Source organism: Amblyraja radiata, chromosome 37 (assembly GCF_010909765.2).
Source record: "Amblyraja radiata isolate CabotCenter1 chromosome 37, sAmbRad1.1.pri, whole genome shotgun sequence".
Lineage (NCBI taxonomy): Eukaryota > Metazoa > Chordata > Chondrichthyes > Rajiformes > Rajidae > Amblyraja > Amblyraja radiata.
In genome coordinates, this window is record NC_045992.1 from 8,691,911 (window position 1) to 8,711,284 (window position 19,374).

The 19,374-nt window shown below is 41.2% G+C and overlaps 1 protein-coding gene across 7 annotated transcripts in view; it reads left to right on the forward strand.

The window, feature by feature from the left end:
- Positions 1-19,374, forward strand: part of gbf1 (golgi brefeldin A resistant guanine nucleotide exchange factor 1) — a 186,265-nt gene that overhangs the window by 74,421 nt on the left and 92,470 nt on the right. For all 7 annotated transcript variants that reach the window (XM_033012557.1, XM_033012563.1, XM_033012558.1 and 4 more), the window contains one exon: positions 17,514-17,645. In XM_033012557.1, coding sequence (XP_032868448.1) covers positions 17,514-17,645 — 132 coding nt within the window. The remainder of the gene's footprint in view (positions 1-17,513; positions 17,646-19,374) is intronic.

Sequence of the window (19,374 nt, forward strand, 5' to 3'; positions counted from 1 at the left end):
AGTAATACTATGTGCCGACTATGCTTCTATATATATATATATATATATATTTTTTTATACTCTGGGATCTTGAGACCAATTATAATGTTCCTATCACTGGCCTGCCTTCCAATAACTAAGTTCTGCACCGTAGGAATTGCGACCATCTTGGTTTTTATGGCTAAGTATTATGCAGGACAATGTACCTGTCTGCTCAGCTCCTCCTGATTTAAAACAAAATATTGTAATAATTCACTGGCAATTTTTAAAAATTTCTGTATTGTATTTTATAGTTTAAGTACACAAATAATGTTCAGTTATTCCACAAAGAAGCTGCCTTTAAATTGACATTTAGGTACTTACTGTGATGTTAGAAGAAAAATACTGGCTTTTCTGGCACAAAAATCATTGAGACTTCAAACTGCTGAATATTATTCAATGCTGCATGCTGCACATTAGCTGTGCACAAATGTGAATTACTTTAAATTGCATTTGGTCAAAACTTTGGGATAATACACTAACTACTGTAACAAGGCTATTGCAGGCACTGGCAAAAAGGTTTAATTTCCCAAGGGTTTTTAAATTGCTAGTTTTGTTCAATGTTGCTACTTTGTCTGGTGAGGACTCTTGGAAGCGTAGATAAAATAGCATAGTCAGATGTGCAGCATAACCATATATTGCAGAGCACTATAACATGTGAACAAGCCGGCAATCTAATTGCTTTGTTTGACAAGTGCCAATTTCCTTTAGACAGAGTGCTTAAAGTTGACATGCATCAAAGTTCTCGGATATAAGACAGATGGATCTGAATGTCCTCCAGACTTTTGCCGGTGAATTGAAATTCTCTCTGGATTTTATTTAGTCTAGCCAACCTTGTTAACCAGTCCTTCTATGCATTAGAAGTGGGTTTCAGAACCTGACTTAAATTCACAATGGAGCTAGAGATCAATATCTATCAGTGTTTGGTTTTGGACCAATGAATTTGTCATGGGGTGACTGCTTTACTTTGATTTAGTTTTATTTAGTAATTTCGTATTGAGTCTGCAGTAACTGGGATTCTCGTGATTGGTCCCACGAAGGGCAAAGGCAACGAAGCCTAGAGTCTCGGTATCAATTCAATCTGGGGTATCTAAGATCTTTTCAACCTGCCATGTAATATTTACATATATTACAGCTACAACACAACCGTGGCAATCAGGTAAAACTAAAATCAGTTTATCAAGTACTGTTTTGAAATTGCCGTACCACATCATAATTACACATCATGTTTAATGTTGTGCTTAAATACTTCCCAAGTATGTTCACTTGGGAAGTATCTGAGGCATGAACTGGCTGCTGTAAAGTTATTTAATCCTTCTCTTGGTGACCTTAAGCCTTCTCATGCAAAATCGCAACTGTTCAGTTTTAGTGCCCTCTGATCTGAGCTGGGGCCCTCAAAATATGACCCCTTGCTAATTGCACGTCAGTTAAAGCTTAAGAAACATTTTAAATGTAATTCCTAATCTCTTGGGCTTTGGTAGTTCCTTGATATAGGTTCAAACAACTGTTGCTTAATTGTCACTGCACACGCAAAAAAATCAAACTGTCCTATTTCTGTATCCTACTATCTTGCTCAGTATCACATAAAATATGTTTAGGATCCTAGGTAGACAAAAATGCTGGAGAAACTCAGCGGGTGCAGCAGCATCTATGGAGCGAGGGAAATGGGCGACGTTTCCGGCCGAAACCCTTCTTCAGACTGAAACGTTTCAGCCCGAAACATTGCCTATTTCCCTCGCTCCATAGATGCTGCTGCACCCGCTGAGTTTCTCCAGCATTTTTGTCTACCTTCGATTTTCCAGCATCTGCAGTTCCTTCTTAAACACTTTGTCTACTCCACTGCGAAATCTCCTCAACGTATGCCTACTTTGAAGAAGTTCTCCTCCTCCCTCCGGAGATGATCAGTCTGAGGAAGGGTTTCGGCCCGAAACGTTGCCTATTTCCCTCGCTCCATAGATGCTGCTGCACCCGCTGAGTTTCTCCAGCATTTTTGTTTACCTTCGATTTTCCAGCATCTGCAATTCCTTCTTAAACATGTTTTACCTTCCCCCAATTTAGCAAATTTAGCTGGTGTACAAAGACCATCTTGTTTGTAGGTCGGCATCTTGTTTTTTAAAATAGTATCTCTTTGTGCATTCTGACATATTGACATGATGGAAGAAAGTCATGAGATGTGTTTGATTTACAGATGGGTTGCATCCATCCTTTTCTTACTCTTCTTAGTAGCCTCTTCTTACTTCCTAAAACTCTAGTTTCATCTTTTTAGATCTTGTAAACATGACATCTACACAACACGGAACTTAAGATCATCTTTAATCCACATACAGACTTAACAGCATGTTAGTAGTCACTGACTCCTGTCTGCTACCGAACTGCGTATCATAGGAAGTGGGTGTTAATATAAATGATACAGTAAGGCGGGGTTAGTGATGCTGACCTATATATGATTGGTTGCATGCATAAACCAATCTACAGATCTTGCTTTTCTTTTTTTGCTCAGTCTCTAGTGCTTGTGCTGTTCACCAATTGACCGTACCAATTTTATTGTAATCTAATTCCTTAAATGGATATAATTGCACAATAGTTACTGCATTTTGGTCACTGTATTTTTCCACATTAAACTATACAGTGCCCTCCATAATGTTTGGGACAAAGACCCATCATTTATTTATTTGCCTCTGTATTCCACAATTTGATATCTGTAATAGAAAAAAAATCGCAAGTGGTTAAAGCGCACATTGTCAGATTTTAATAAAGGCCATTTTTATACATTTTGGTTTCACCATGTAGAAATTACAGCACTGCTTATACATAGTCCCCCAATTTCAGGGCACTATAATGTTTGGGACACAGAAATGTTATGTAAATGAAAGTAGTCGTGTTTAGTATTTTATTGCATATCCTCTGCATGCAATGACTGCTTGAAGTCTGTGATTCATGGATATCACCAGTTGCTGGGTGACTTCTCTGGTGCTGCTCTGCGAGGCCTGTATTACAGTCATCTTTAGCTTATGCTTGTTTTGGGGGCTAGTCCCCTTCAGTTTTCTCTTCAACATATAAAATGCATGCTCAATTGGGTTCAGATTGGGTGATTGACCTGGCCACTCAAGAATTGACAATTTTTTTAGCTTTGGAAAAACTCCTTTGTTACTTTAGCAGTATTTTTGGGATCAATTGTCTTGCTGTGGAACGAACAGCCGGCCAATGAGTTTTGAGGCATTTGTTTGAACTTGAACAGATAGGATGTGTCTATACACTTCAGAATTCATTATGCTACTCCCATCAGCAGTTATATCATCAATGAAGATAAATGAGCCAGTACCTTCAGCAACCGTACATGCCCAGGCCATAACACCCTCACCACCGTGTTTCACAGATGAAGTGGTATGCTTTGGATCTTGGGCAGATCCTTCTCTCCTCTATGCTTTCCCCTTGCCTTCACTCTGATATGTTAATCTTCATCTCATCTGTCCACAAGACCTTTTTCCAGAACTGGTTGCTCTTTTAAGTACTTCTTGGCGAACTGTAACTTTTGTCTAATGCATTAAGCTGTGATTAGTCCTTGTGAGAACACAAAGAAGAAAAGTAACATGAGGGCAATTGGTCCCCGAGTCATCTCCACCAATAAGTAGTATTTATTGGTGGAGATGACTCAAGGCTGAATAGATCTTTGTCTTGACACACTCTCCCATTTAGACACAAAATGCTGGAGTAACTCAGCGGGACAGGCAGCATCTCTGGATAGAAGGAATAGGTGACGATTTGGGTCAAGACCCTTTAGATTCAACCCAAAATGTCACCCTTTCCTTCTATGCAGAGATGCTACCTGTCCCACTGAGTTACTCCAACATTTTGTGTCTATCATCAGTTTAAACCAGCAACTACAGTTCCTTCCTACACTTTCCCACTTGTTCTCTTCACTCGTCTGTAATTCATTAATGCAAGGGCGCAGCTACCATCCAATAGTAATGTGTTATTGTAATGTGTAGGAAGGAACTGCAGATGCTGGTTTATATCGAATATGGACACAAAATGCTGCGTTAACTCAGCGGTGGGACAGGCAGCATCTCTGGATAGAAGGAATGGTTGAAGTTTTGGGTCGAGACCTTACTTCATACCATTATGTAGTGATGTTTCAGATACTGTGACATGATGAAAGTGTGAAAATGTATCTCCATTCACCACACAATGCGATTCTGATATGGTGCTGGTTCAACTGTCATTTTAGGCTTTCTACGTTTATACTCTGTTGCTACAAAGCAAAACCATAGCTTACACAGTACAGCATGGGAACAGCCCAAAGTTGTCATGACAATTAATTGCAAAAAGGGTAGTTAGAGACAGAAGAGAAGAAAATAAATAAATTGAAATAAAGTTAGTCTGTGTTGAGAGGAGAAAAAGGGAAAACTATCTACCCCGAATTGTTAAATTCGGTATTGAACTCCAAGGGAGGGAACATTCCTAGAGAGAAGATGAAGTGTTGTTCCTTGAGCTCAGTGCATACTGATGGAGGGAGGAGTGGAGGCCTAAGACAGTGAGTGCAGAGTTTGGCAGAAACTTAAATGTGACCGGTGACTGAAAGCTCGGGGTTGCCTTTTTCAAAAACTTGCGCAGGCAGGACCTCCATTTAAGATGTGAAAGACGATGCATCTGACTGCAGCACTCCCTCAATAGTCATTGGGGGCATTCACCTTGGCATTTGTGTTTATGTGTTGGGTGTGATTATTGATCGCACTTCCACCCTGACCTCCTAGGACTTGGCACAAGTCCAATTAAATGAGCTGACTAAAGGGAAAGGAAATTGATGTATCTCTTTGGTTTAAACCAGCATCTGCAGTTCCTTCTTACAATTGATGAGTTCTTGTAATTCAAGAAGAACAAATTGCTGTACCACCCAGTGCCTGTGATTTAAAAATAAATTAAATTATGATACATAACATTCAAAGTTAACCTAGATAATGATTTCACCGTTGTTTGATCATATGTATTTGCAGAGTTCCTTCAACAGAGCCATAAAAAAAGTCTCTGAAATGACAGGGTGGCAAGTTTGGAGGACAATCCACTCCAGAAGTGCAGTGAAGCAATTGCTTCATTGTAGACCGTTAAATCATTTGGAATGTTGTACACAGGTCATTGTGTTTGACCTTAAGAATTTGAAAGCTCTTTCTCATTGTTAGCTTGTTTGTCTTGCTGAATCTCGTTCTTTTCTGTGGTATTGAAAATTGATTTTAAGTATAGTGTCTTATTCTGCCAATATTGAAGAAGATTGGGAGGTTGTTAGAGGCAGCCTACAGAAAGTGACCCTGGGTAGTGGATCAATATAGTAGAAATCGTTTCATATCTCATAGACACATAGTGTGGCCAATTATTTTTCTTCTCCTGAAGTTTGATACTTAATAGGTGTTGATCTTTGATGAGCTCTTCATTATCTATCGTTAACAGTTTTTTCTCCACCCATTCTCAACCTCCGACATCACCACCTCCATTTGTCACCAGTTTCTTCCCCACTACTACACACGCACGCATGCGCACACGCAGAGACTCACACATGCAGAGAGACGCACATGCAGAAAGGTGCATATATGCGGAGAAACACATCACACAGACAGACAGACACGCACGCACACAAGCTGACAGACACGCACAGAGACTGACAGACGCACGCGCACACACACAGAGACAGACAGAGAACGCACGCAGACAGAGACAGATAGAGACCACGAGCTCTGTAGTGTCTCACTTTGAAACTTAATGCTCAGAATTGTCCTTGGATAGCTCGGCCTGGATTTTAAAATGGAGAAAATTTAACAATGTGTGCCAACTATATATGCACAGCTAAAAGCAAATCTGAAATTGTCCATAAGATATATCCCAGGTTGTTCACAAAGCACAACAATTACATATCTGTTGTGCTGTTGCAAATAAGAGTTTGATTGTTCTGTTTCGGGACATATGACATTAAAACACTCTTGACTCTCTGTCGAATGTTGAGACAAGGGAGGGGATTCCAGGCGGATTGATGAAGATCTTTGTATCTTCTCAAGCCACAGGCAAAGTCCTGAAGAACTGGAGGGTAATCAATGTTATTCCTTTGTTTAAGAAGGGATGTTGAGATAATCTATGAAATTATAGCAGTGAGCCTCATGTCAGTGTCGAGGAAGCTATTGGAAATAATTATTTGGGATAGGATTGACTCGCATAAGCCTTTTGCAAGAGTCAGTATGATTTTGCCCATGGTTGGGCAAGTCTTGTGAACATAAGGCGGTGACGAAGATGATTGATGAAGGTAGGGCCGTGGATGTTGTTTGCATAGATTTTAGTGAGGATAAAGTCCCTCTTAGTAGATTCCACCAGAAGATTAAAATATAGAGGATCCATGGTCTCAGTTGTCTCGGATTCAGAACTGACTTACTTACAGAAGATGGAGGATTACGATGGAAGGTGTTATTCTGGCTGGAGGGTTGTGACCAATGGAGTTCTGCAGGGAATTGTGCTGGGATCTCTATTGTTTGGGAGAGATATAAATGACTTGGATGTTAAATTCGACGGGTTGATTAGTAAGTTATCAGACGGCACCACAATTAGTGGAGTGGCGGACAGCGAGGAAGGCTGATAAAGTATGCAGCGGGATATATTTTCACTAAAGAAATGGGTGGAGAAATTGGAGATGGAGTTTAATCTGAGCAAGTGTGAGATGTTGCACTTTGGGAGGTTGAATATAAGCGGAAGATATACGGTTAATGGAAAAACCCAGAACTGGGTCCAAGATCATAGCTCGCTGAAAGTAGCAACACCAGGAGAAAGAGTGGTAAAGAAGGCTTACGATATGCTTGCCTTCATTGGACAGTGCTTGAGTATGAGAGTTAGGAAGACATGTTGCAGCTTTATAAAAATTTACTTGGGAGAAATAGAGTGTTGTGTTGGTCCATTACAGGAAGGATATGGAGACTTTGGAGGGGGAATTATCTATAAGTGAAGTTGGGCAAACTTGGATAGTGTTCTCTCGAGCTTTGGAGGTTGAGGGGTGATCTGATAGAAGTTATGAGGTGCATAGTTAGGTTGAATAGTTTTCCCAGGGTAGGAATGTCACAGACTAGAGGGCATAGCTTTAGCATGAGAGGGGGAATGTTTGAATGAGATATGCAGAGCAAGTGTTTTCGACATAATGATGGGTGCCTGGTGCACACTGCCTGGAGTGGTAGTACAGGCAGATGCAACAGTGGCATTTAGGAAGCTTTTGGATAGACACATGGATATGCAGCGAATGGAGGGCTATGGATCACATGCAGGTTAATGTCGTTTAACTTGGTATCATGGTCCACATGGAAATTGTGGGTCAATGGGCCTGTTCCTGTGCTGAACTGTTCTATGTTCAGTGACAAGGTACTTGGGGGTTCTTGCCAAAATACTCCCAGTTTTAATTTATTTTGTAATTAGGCAGTTATGTAAATACCCACAAACGTTGGCTAAGGAAGTTGGAAATTAACACAACTTTTTTTTAAATAGGCAGAACCCAACTTGCATAAATGTTGATTTTGTTTTTACGTCAGATTTACAGAATGACTGATAATGGGTCCATTGATGTCTGCATCTTCTACTTGACTAAATGCACAAAATTGCATTAAGCCTAATTAATAAATCAGCCACCAAATAAAGCAGAGCTGTCCCAGAGAGATTGGATTTTATATTATTGTTTGATGGATTTTTATATGCTTTTCATGTTGTGCATTTATCGATGAATTGTCTGCCCCACATTCCTAAATTTGTGCAATCCTGAAAACGTAACTCAATAATAAATTTCAATTTCCATTTCAGAAGCGTCATATTTTGTTTAAAATAGTTTGCATTTATATGTCATCCAATGCTTTACAAAATGCTCTACAGAAAACGCGTTACTTCTATAGGATAGTTTATTTTATACTTTCTGCAGATTTCAGATTAGTTATGGTCACATACTGGAGTGCAATGAAATTCTTTGTTCACATGAAGCTGTTACAGTTATAATGTTCACTAGATTCTATGTCTGTTGAGTGAGAGGCCAAAATAATAATGTCATAATAAGGTGGTAAAGGCCCACCAGTTTGCAGTAGACAAATTGAGTATCCATGCTGTTGATGAAAATGTGCTTTGTGTTCAGTTTTTAAATTCTTTGGCACAGGAGGGTCAGGTTAGCCTTTGAAGTCTCTTATTGCATCATGGCATAATTAAGCTATTTATGGCTTTTAATGGGTTCATTTCTTTCTGTTTGCAGTCTTTCTGTGTGAAGCTGGATCAGGTCATTCAGTGATTCGTGACTTTCAAAATTCTTGAATGTTGTTCATACCTGTTTTATATTTTTCTGTGCACTTTAGCTGTTTTCATTAAATGGCTGTTATTAGTAGCCGATAGCCCCAAGATATTTTTCATCAAATTTAATAGAGCCTGCTTAATGTAGCTTACTAAAAGTAAAATGAAAGGATTTATCAAATCATTCACACAAACGAGTGACAATTATTTTGACATAAAAATCAACATAAATCTTCGCTATAAACTGAAAAGCAGCGACAAAAAAAGGAGTGGTTATAAGCAAAGTTACTACAAACTTTAGAGGGCTATTTGTCTGACTGGTTGGAGAAAAAAATATGTGAATATCCATTTATTTTCTTAATGTTGACATCGATTTAGAACATTAGTGATGGCCTTTGGTAAGAAAGGGGAAAAAAATCTCATTATTAGTGATTTCTGCCACTCTTCCAAATCACTTTATTTTGTTGACAGTGGTTTCCAGTACTTTGTTAATAAATGAGCAACTTGGATCTTCTTTTGATTTGTCACGTTTGAGCAGAAGTCGTGGTCGGGCACCTTCATTGATCGGAGGCTCTATTCTGCTTCTGTTGTGTAAAGTTCTTCATGTTGCAATGTGTGCTTACTTTTAAACCTCTATAATATAATTTATCTCGAGTCCTTCAAAGCCAACTGTATGTAAAAAATATTAATGCCTGGAACACTTGGCAGGCAACGTCTGTGGAAAGAGAAATGAAGATGATAGTTTGGGTGAAAGACCCTTCATCCAAACGAAGAACGTTCTGATAAACGTACTTAGACTTGAAACAATAACTCTTTCCAGAGATACTCCTTAACCTTCTGACTGTTTTCACTATCTTTTTTTTCAATAATATCCTAGATGTTGCACGAGTACAAGACGTCTGCAGGTGATGTTTGTTGCAACCTCAATGCAGAGCCTGTTGTAAAGCATCTAAAGCAAAACCATGCAACTCAAAATATTGTACTTCTAATATAACAAAAGCTTCCATTAATTTGCAAGAAATTTTGCAACAAAATTGTTAAGATGAAATCTTCAGTTTTATTTTTTTTATCCCTCTTTTAATTTCAGTTTAAGATCCTGACAACTAATTTACAGTTAAGTTCAGAAGTTTCTAAGAAAGCACAGTTACATGGATAGTCTGGTTACAGCACTTGAAATTTAGAACACTAGATCTGAAATGATCAGCACATCACTGTAGTTAAGGACAGATTTGGAAGGAAACGACCAAATGCAGGCAGGTGAGACTAGTGTAGCTGGGAAATGTTGGCCGGTGTGGCCAAATTGGGCCAGAGCCTTTTTCCACACTCTATTCCTCTTTGACTCCATGAGTCTATCTCAGTAATTGACTACAGTAACTTTTTTCAGGTCATTATACATGAACATAAATTTCAGGCCACAGTGAATCAACACGACAGGAGATTTATTACTGCAAAAAGAAAGAGGAATTGGACCATTGTCTATATAGACAATTTAGGCATTTAACAAGGTCCTGTGAGGTTACCTAGTTTGGGAAGTTAGATCGCATGGAATTCAAGATGTACTAGTTTGTTGGATTCACAATTGGTTTGGAGGAAGGATGGCTGTTCTGCTGTAACCAGTGGTGCTGGGTCCACTGTTATCTGCATTAATAATTTGATTGACATTACTCGGAAATTTGCAGATGTCAGCGAGGAAGCTTATCTAAGATTACAACATGATCTAGATCATTTGGGCAGGTGGACCATGGAAGAGGAAAATGTAATTTAACTCTGACAAGTATGAGGTTGTGCTTCTTTGTTATGCCAAACCAGGGCAGGAGTTGCACAGTAAATGTTAGAGCACTGGAGAGTGCTGTGGAATGGAGAGATCTGGGAGTATAGGTGCATGGCTCCCTGAAAGCCAGATGGACAGGTTAGTGAAGAAGGCATTTGGCATGCTTGCCTTCATTGGGAAGGGTATTGAGAACAAAAGTTAGGACGTAATGATGCAGCTGTATAAGTCATTGGCGAGACCACATTTGGAGTATTGCATGCAGTTCGAGTCACCCAGTTACAGGAAGGATATAATTAAATTGGAAAGAGTGCCAATGTGATTCACCACGTTGTTCCCTGGACTTGTGGGCTTGACTTGAAGGAAAGGATTGACAGGATTGAACTTTTTTCTTTGGCGTGTAGGAAGCTAAGGACTGGCCTTATTGAGCGTACAGAATTATGAGGAGCATGGATAAAGTGTACACTCAGCCTTTCATCCAGAATAGAGGATATTAAAACTGGAGAGAGTTTATTGAAAAAGCGTGTGAGAGGAAAGATTTAAGAAGTACCTTTGGACAACTTTTTCATTCAGAGGAAAGTCTGACACTGGAAGGAGCTGCCAGAGGACAAAGACAGAGGACATTTATTGTCACATACACCAATTGGTGTAGTGAAATTTGGGTTGCCATTTGCAGCAGACCAATAAAAATAAAACACAACATTAAAGAATTTAACATTGAACATAAAACCATCCCCCCACAATGGTTCCCACAAAGGCAACAAAATCCAGTCCTCTTCCAGTTCACCCATGGTCGGGCCTATTGGGGCCTCCACAGTTGCCGCGACGGCGGGCCGATGTTACAGGCCCTCTCGTCGGATGATGGAGCTCCGGCGTCGGGAGAACACTCTCAGCGGCTTGGAGTGTCTGGAACGGTCGCTTCCTCCCCGGAGACCGCGGCTCCCGAAGTCCACAGGCCGCGCTGGTCGGAGCTCCAACACTGGCGATCTCGGCGAAAGATCCCAGGTGTTTAAACCCAGCGCCGCCCGTAAAGAAACGGATATTATTGCGACTTTCAAAAGACACTTGGACAGATATATGGGGAGTAAAGGTTTTGAGGAATAAAGGCCAAATACAGGCAAATGCGACTAGCTCGAAATGCTCATTTGCTCGGCATGGACAAATTAAGCTGAAGGGCCTGTTTCCAGGTTGTATAACTCTGACTTTCCAACTCAAAATACACATAGCTGCTGAAAAGCACAAGATGCTTTTAGTTATTTCTTCAAATGTTGCTTGGGTAAATGTCTTATTCTCTCAGAGATTTTACTGAAGAGTTTCAGTCATAATTAACACAGGGAATTTGGCAATTGTTTGAAGTAGGTTCAACCTTGATTAAATATTAAGCTTGCATAGTTGTAGTCTGGGATGAAAGCCTGCAGTAACTCTATAGCTGTGCACATTGTTGGTGAGACCACACTGTAGGAAGGATGTCATTAAGTTGGACAAAATGCATAAGAAATTCACCAGATTGTTCCCTGCACATTCGGGCTTGATTTGTAGAAGAGAATTGAATGAATGAATGAATAAGTTTATTGGCCAAGTATTCACATACAAGGAATTTGCCTTGGTGCTACGCCCACAAGTGACAACATGACATACAGTGACAGTTAAGAATGACACATAAAACATTAAACATTAATAATAAAACATTATTGATTAAACATGTGAATTAGATAAAATACCAGAGCAAAAGGAGGCTACAGATTTTTGGTTATTGAGTAGAGCTACTACTCGTGGAAAAAAGCTGTTTTTATGTCTGGCTGTGGCAGTTTTAACAGTCTGGAGTCGCCTTCCAGAGGGAAGTGATTCAACAAGTTTGTGACCAGGGTGAGAGGGGGTCAGAGATGATCTTACCTGCTCGCTTCCTGGATAGGATGGGCGTAAAGTGAGATGACCTGCTTTAGCTTGGAGGATGCTCAGCAAAATTGCATCCCGATTGCTGTCACTGTAGTGTGAAGTCATTGTTAGATATTGACTGACTGAAATTTTGCAGCATAAAACAAGTCCATTCAGGCCATAACTGTGCAGTCTTTTTGAAAAATGCATCCATTTAGTCCCGTATTTGTTAATTTCTTGTAATTTTCTGATATTTAAAGTATTGTTATTGGTTTATTATTGTAAAGTGCACTGAGATCCAGTCAAATCATACTATACATGAGTATAATCAAACACAAATACTACTGGCAGTACATGGGGAAAACATGTTAGCATGCAGAATATAGTGTTAGAGTGTCAGAAGGAACTGCACATGCTGGTTTAAATTGAAGGTAGACACAAAATGCTGAAGTAACTCAGCAGGACAGGCAGCATCTCTGGAGAGAAGGAATGGGTGACGTTTTGGGTCGGGTCTGAAGAAGGGTCTCAACCCGAAAGATCGCCCATTCCTTTTCTCCAGAGATGCTACCTGTCCTAGTGTTACGGTGTTAACGGTGTTACGCCTGTCCCACTTGGCCGTCATTTATGCGATGGGCCGGTAGTGACTGAGGCATGACGGTCGCGCGTGTCATCATGCGTCCGCACAGCCATCTGGAGCGCGTGACCTCATTTGAAGATAGACACAAAATGCAGGAGTAACTCAGCGGGACCGGCAGCATCTCTGGAGAGAAGGAATGAATTATGTTTCGGGTCGAGACTATTCTTCAATATGGTAGATTGGCTTATCAGAGGAGCGTTCAATAATCTTATAACAGCGAGGAAAATGTTGTTCTTGAATCTGGTAGTATGTGCTTTCAAGCTTTTGTACCTTCTGACGGGGGAGGGGTGCAGAGAGAATGACCAGGTTAAAAAAGGTCCCTGCTTTCCTTAGGCAGTGTGAAGTGTACATATGTAGTGCAATATAGATAATCTTTCACCAGAGCCTCGGGTAGTGCATGACTCTTCACAATGTCAATAGTCTGGAGTGTTCTATTGTCATATGTGCTGAAAAGGAACAACAACATTCTCACTTGCAGCAGCACAACAGATATGTAAACATAATACTTGGTAGACATCATAATAAACATCATAGTTCAATATATTAAAATAAAAAATATATAATACAAAGACAAGAACAAAGATATAAAGAATATGTCCTGATATAACACTGGCAGTTATTGTAAATTTGTGCTCATCAATCCCTCAACAGAAGCTGTTTCTTCATCATCACATCCTAATAGCTTTGAAGACATCTATCAAATGTTGCCCTAACCTTCCTGTGCAAAGGAAAGCAATCCCAGTATTTCAAACTTCCTTCTATTCTCTCTAAATATGTATTGATCATAACTTTCAATATAACAACTGACTGTCCATGACCTGAATAATGTGACAAATACCACACGTGTGAAGAAGGGTCTTGACCCGAAACATCACCTATTCCTTCGCTCCATAGATGCTGCCTCACCCGCTGAGTATCTCCAGCATTTTTGTCTACCTTTGATTTTTCCAGCATCTGCAGTTCTTTCTTAAACAAATATCAGTATTTGGTGTTTTCTGTATGTTAAAAATTTCTCATCTTGTGTAAAAGGCTGATGTATTATGGTGAGATTATGCACCCAAGTACTAGACTTTATCTATTGCATCCGCTGCTCTAGATGTCAGCAGATCTATATCGGTGAGACCAAGCGGAGGTTGGGCGATCGTTTCGCCGAACACCTCCGCTCGGTCCGCAGGAACCTACCTGACCTCCCGGTGGCTCAGCACTTCAACCCCCCCTCCCACTCCGTATCCGACCTCTCTGTCCTGGGTCTCCTCCATGGCCAGAGCGAGCAACACCGGAAATTGGAGGAACAGCACCTCATATTCCGCTTGGGGAGTCTGCATCCTGGGGGCATGAACATTGAATTCTCCCAATTTTGTTAGTCCTTGCTGTCTCCTCCCCTTCCTCAGCCCTCCTGCTGTCTCCTCCCATCCCCCAACCTTCGGGCTCCTCCTCCTTTTTCCTTTCTTCTCCCCGCCCCCTCCACCCCCGATCAGTCTGAGGAAGGGTTTCGGCCCGAAACATTGCCTTTTTCCTTCGCTCCATAGATGCTGCTGCACCCGCTGAGTTTCTCCAGCTTTTTTGTGTACCCTAGACTTTACAGTTGGAGAAATAGCCCTTTAACGTCCTCCTTTCAGAGACTCTTACATTCTTCTGAGATCACCTCTCATTCTTCTAACCTCTTCTGAGTATTGGCCTCAGTACTCAAACTTTGTTCATAGAACATCACTTAATCAAATGAATCTGTCTAGCAAATCCACTTTGCCAGGCTTACAAGACAAGTAAGCATTTACTTGCATGCAGTAATCAAAGGTAAGTGTCAACTAACCAAGCCCTTTTCAGCCACAAGACTGGATCTAGGAGATCCAACTTGTTTGTGTAACATATTTTGAGAGGTGTTATGACCCGAAGATGCATAAAGGATCAGTTAGTATGTGGATCAAATTTGATTTGACTACAAACATTGTCTAAATAATTAGGCCTTCATTTGTTGCTTGATGCTGTGGCTCAATTTTTTCACATGTTAATTTGCTAAAATGACTGGTGGCTGGCCTTGTATTTAGTAACAGAACAGAGGTTGTAGTAAAAGACAGTCAATAAAATTGATGGAGGGAAATGATTACTGTAAAAATTGAACTTTTCAGTGCTTTGACAGAGTATATTCCCATACAGCACAATAATTATGAAGCTCTTGGGGGCGGGGAGGAGCCTTCAGCAGAAAAATGTAGGCCTTGAATTCAGTTTCAGTCAGAAATTGTTACTGTATGTGAAGTGTTTTATTCCTAAGGGGATTACATTTGTTGAAATTTACAGGTTTCAGCTATTCACAGTGGGACAATCTGCCAGAGCGTCCATTAATAAGCATACCTGGAAAGTTAGACTGGAGGGGGGGAATACCCTGTCTACTTGTTTACTGTAAATGTATTTATTGGTTGAAAGTTAATTATTTATAATGCATTTCATTCAGTTGAACCAGGTGAAAGGAAGATCTAGTGTTGCTGATTGTGTATCGGCGTATGAAATCTCTACGTTTTCAGCCGGGATCTTAACCCTTTATGTATTAGCACATTTGCATTAATTGGCCATACTCTTTTATTTCACAGTTGAATTATGATGATGCCATGGGATATGTTTTTGTTCTTTACTGACTTTTAACCTTTTGCTCCTCTGAACATTTGTATTTCAGATGTTTTGTTATCACTGTGGGTTTTTCATTGCGCTGATCTCACCATTTTCTTTGAATGGATGTTTTTTCTCTTCGGATTGCTTGCCTCTCTATCATTTCTGGAATAAAGCAGTTGGCTCTATCTGTCATCTGCACCATTTGACTCTTTGTCTTTCACCTCTATTAAAATTGAGATATTTGGTTATCATCACGTGGTTCTTTGCAGCAGCTCGATCAACACTTTGGTTGTGTTTCCCTCAGCGTCGCCATGATTAGCCTTCACATGTTGTTTGATGGCATTTTGAAATTTAATTATAAGGGTGCATAGACAATAGGTGCAGGAGTAGGCCATTCTGCCCTTCGAGCCAGCACCTCCATTCAATGTGATCATGGCTGATCATCCACATCAGTACCCCATTCCTGCCTTCTCCCCATATCCCTTGATTCCGCTAGCCCGAAGAGCCCTATCTAAATCTCTTTTGAATACAACCGGTGAATCGGCCTCCACTGCCTTCTGCGGCAGAGAATTCCGCAAATTCACAATTCTCTGTGTGAAAATGTTTTTCCTCATCTCAGTTTTAAATGGCCTACCCATTATTCTTAAACTGTGGCCCCTGGTACTGGACTCGCCCAACATCGGGAACATGTTTCCTGCATCTATAGTGTTCTGAGATACGCATTGTTTGAATAAAGATCTTTCCTCTATTTTGAAGTAAATGTAGTACGTCTATCGTACAAGTACATGCTATCACTTGGGAGACTTAAACCATGACTGTCTAGTTATTCATATGAATGATAGATATAAAATACTGGAGTAACTCAGCAGGACAGGCAGCATCTCTGGAGAGAATGAATGGGAGACGTTTCGGGTCGAGACCCTTCAGACTGAGCATTTAATTGAAGCTTCTGATTATGCCAATCTGCAGTGTTTAATCAGCTATTTTAAGGGTCAGTACTTGCCCCTGTAATATATCAAGACTCCTGTAGAAACTTGAATAAGAGGTGACAAGACTGTTTTAGTGACATCTGACAACAGCTATGAGCCTGTAATGTAACTGGGATTCCATCTAATTTTGATCAAGTGTGATAGTGCGCGTTACATGGTTGCGGTTTGTTTGGGTACAGCAAATTGCGAATGATGCTATGTGGCCACTTTAAATGCCACACACATTAATGGTCCAGACACATCTGTTTTTCACTCCAGTGCTGCACGGCAATGAGGTTCACTACAGTTATGTCCAAACCCCATGACTGGCAGACATCTCCAAATGTAAATGCCAGTAATCCATCAGGGGAAAATAAAGCATAGTTTACATTGCAATATTGCTTGAATTCAATGAAATTGACTATCTTATTTCATTCTGTGCTTTAAACAGACGATTGCAAGAAAAATGTGCCCTTTCCAATTTTTCTGATGTAAAAAAAAAATTAATTTCCTGCAGGCTGAACTTGTGCCAAAATAATTGTTGCATTTATTTTGTTTGTTATGATCTTAAAAAGGTGTCACTCCCAGCTTGTGAATATTAACTATTTAAGTATCTCTTTTATTTATTTTTTCTTTCATTACCAATGGCAGAAACAAGTACCATTTAAACTAAAAGACACAAAATTCTGGACTAACTCAGCAGGACAGGCAGCATCTCTGGAGAGAAAGAATGGGTGACGTTTCAGGTCAAGTCCCTTCTTCAGACTGAGTCAAAGGGAGAGGGAAACTAGAGATATAGGAGGGGACAAAGTGCATGTGAGGTGTGAAAGGGACAGATCAAAGCAGACGATGCTCAAGGAAATGTTTTATCCGAGTTCTAGCTCGGGTACGAGACCAAAGTGGGAATTCTCCAAATGGGACAATAAATTGAGGCCCATTTTGCCTCTTTCAGCAATTGAGGTATTAATTGAAGAACAAGATATACTTTGATCCATTTTCATTTTTAACAACATTGAAAGTAAATTAAGTGGTCATTCATTGCATTGTTGATTGTGGATCTTGCTGCGTGAAGAATGATCGCTGTATTTTCCCACACAATAATAGTTGGTTTTCTGCGAAAACCCATTGTTTTGTTAAAGATACGTTAAGATGCTGTAGGTGTATGGGTGCACAAAGCAATGTATTTTAAAAAGAAATAGTAAGTGCCATGCAAAATACATTATAAGTGTAATATGCATTTGAAAGCAGATATTGGAAAAACATTACAACAAAAGTATGATTTTTAATAATCATCCTTTAATAAATCTTGCTTGAGTTTGATTATTTGGAACTTATTGGTTTTCATTTTCTCTTGTAGAGCTTTCAGTGATTGAACCAAATATATTTCTTCGACCTTTTCTGGAGGTGATCAGATCAGAAGATACAACTGGACCTATCACTGGGTTGGCACTAACGTCTGTTAACAAGTTCCTCTCTTATGGATTGATAGGTAAGTGTACTTTGGCACTAAATTATAAACTTAACTCTCTTTGAGCAAGCAGGGTACCCTGCCATCATGAAGTTATGGCTGATTACAATTTTTCAAAATGTAATTATCAGTGTGTATTTTGAAAATAAGGCCCAAGGTTTAGATTTTATCATTGTAATGGCAAAATATCTAGACAAAATAATAAAATATGCTAACAGTCACTAGCCTAAGCAAGAATGGCTCCATTATTTGTAAAAACGACTCCCAGCATTTATTGGTGAGCATTTGAAGTTATGATCTATTTTTTTAACATGGCCGTTGCGAAACTAGCCCATGTGGTCTCGTTCGACTTGTGCAGACATTTCTGGCTCTTCTTCAACTCCCGATGAGCAGATTGCTGGTGTTGGGATTTAGATTGAAATCTTGGTGGTTTCTTTTATTTTGTGTTTATTTTGATATTACAGGTGCACAACCTTTTATCCGAAAGCCTTGGGACCAGACACTTTTTGTAATTCGTAATTTTTCAGCTTTCGGAATGGAAGATTTTAACGTAGATTTTAACGGCTGGCTCAGTGGTAGAGTGCTCGGCTCATATCCGCAAGGTCGCGAGTTTGCGCCTCGATCCCGGCAGTTACTCGATCGCGAGTTTGAGTCTTCAATGTAGTTTTTTCTTGCAGAATAGGAGAGAATAGGGAGGGTTAGGCTGGGATCATTCTCTGCGAGATGATCTTAGTGCGGGAGACAAGTGTAGGAGAGGTGTACTGACTGTGTGGGCAGAACTTTGGAAGTGATTGCCCACCATTCTCAAAAGCCGCTGTGTCTCCCTGTCCCTGGGATAGCAGGGGGCGATCAAACAGCACAATACCCCCCTCCCCCTCCAACTCCAGAGGAATCCGCTCCCCGATGGGCCGCTACGGCGACAAGTGGCAGTTCGCCCACAGCCCGAGCTGCGCCACCCCAAGAACAAGACGTACCTTGCACACCATCAGCTTCTGCCCCTACGGGGAGCGTGTTCCTCTGGAGTTGGAGCGGGGCTGGGCTGGAGTTGCTGATCTGGGATCTCCGTGCTTGCAGTGGGCCTGGGGGTCGGTGTCCCGGTGAGGGGGCGCAGCTCGGGCTGTGGGCGAACTGCCACTTGTCGCCGTAGTGGCCCATCGGGGAGCGGCTTCTGGTGGTCCTGACGTCTCCGGCCACCCCCCTGTACAGGAGCTGAGACTGGGAACTGTACCGCCCTTGCAGGTGAGCAGGAGAGTGGGGTTGTTTGCAGTTGCAGAGGGAGGGGGCAAGGGCGGTACAGTTCCCAGTCTCAGCTCCTGTCCAGGGGGGTGGCCGGAGACATCAGGACCAACAGGAACCCGCTCCCCGATGGGCCGCTACAGCGACAAGTGGCAGTTCGCCCACAGCCCGAGCTGCGCCCCCTTATCCGCAACCCGGGTTCCTCTGGAGTTGGAACGGGGCTGGGCTAGAGTTGCTGCTGGCTGTGAGTCTCTGGGATCTCCGTGCTTGCAGTCGGTGTCCCGTTGGTCCTGATGTCTCCGGCCACCCCCCTGGACAGGAGCTGAGACTGGGAACTGTACCGCCCTTGCCCTCTCCCTCTGCAACTGCAAACAACTCCACTCTCCTGCTCACCTGCAAGGGCGGTACAGTTCCCAGTCTCAGCTCCTGTACAGGGGGGTGGCCGGAGACGTCACAGCCCGAGCTGCGCCCCCTCATCCGCAACCCCAAGAACAAGACGTACCTTGCACACCAT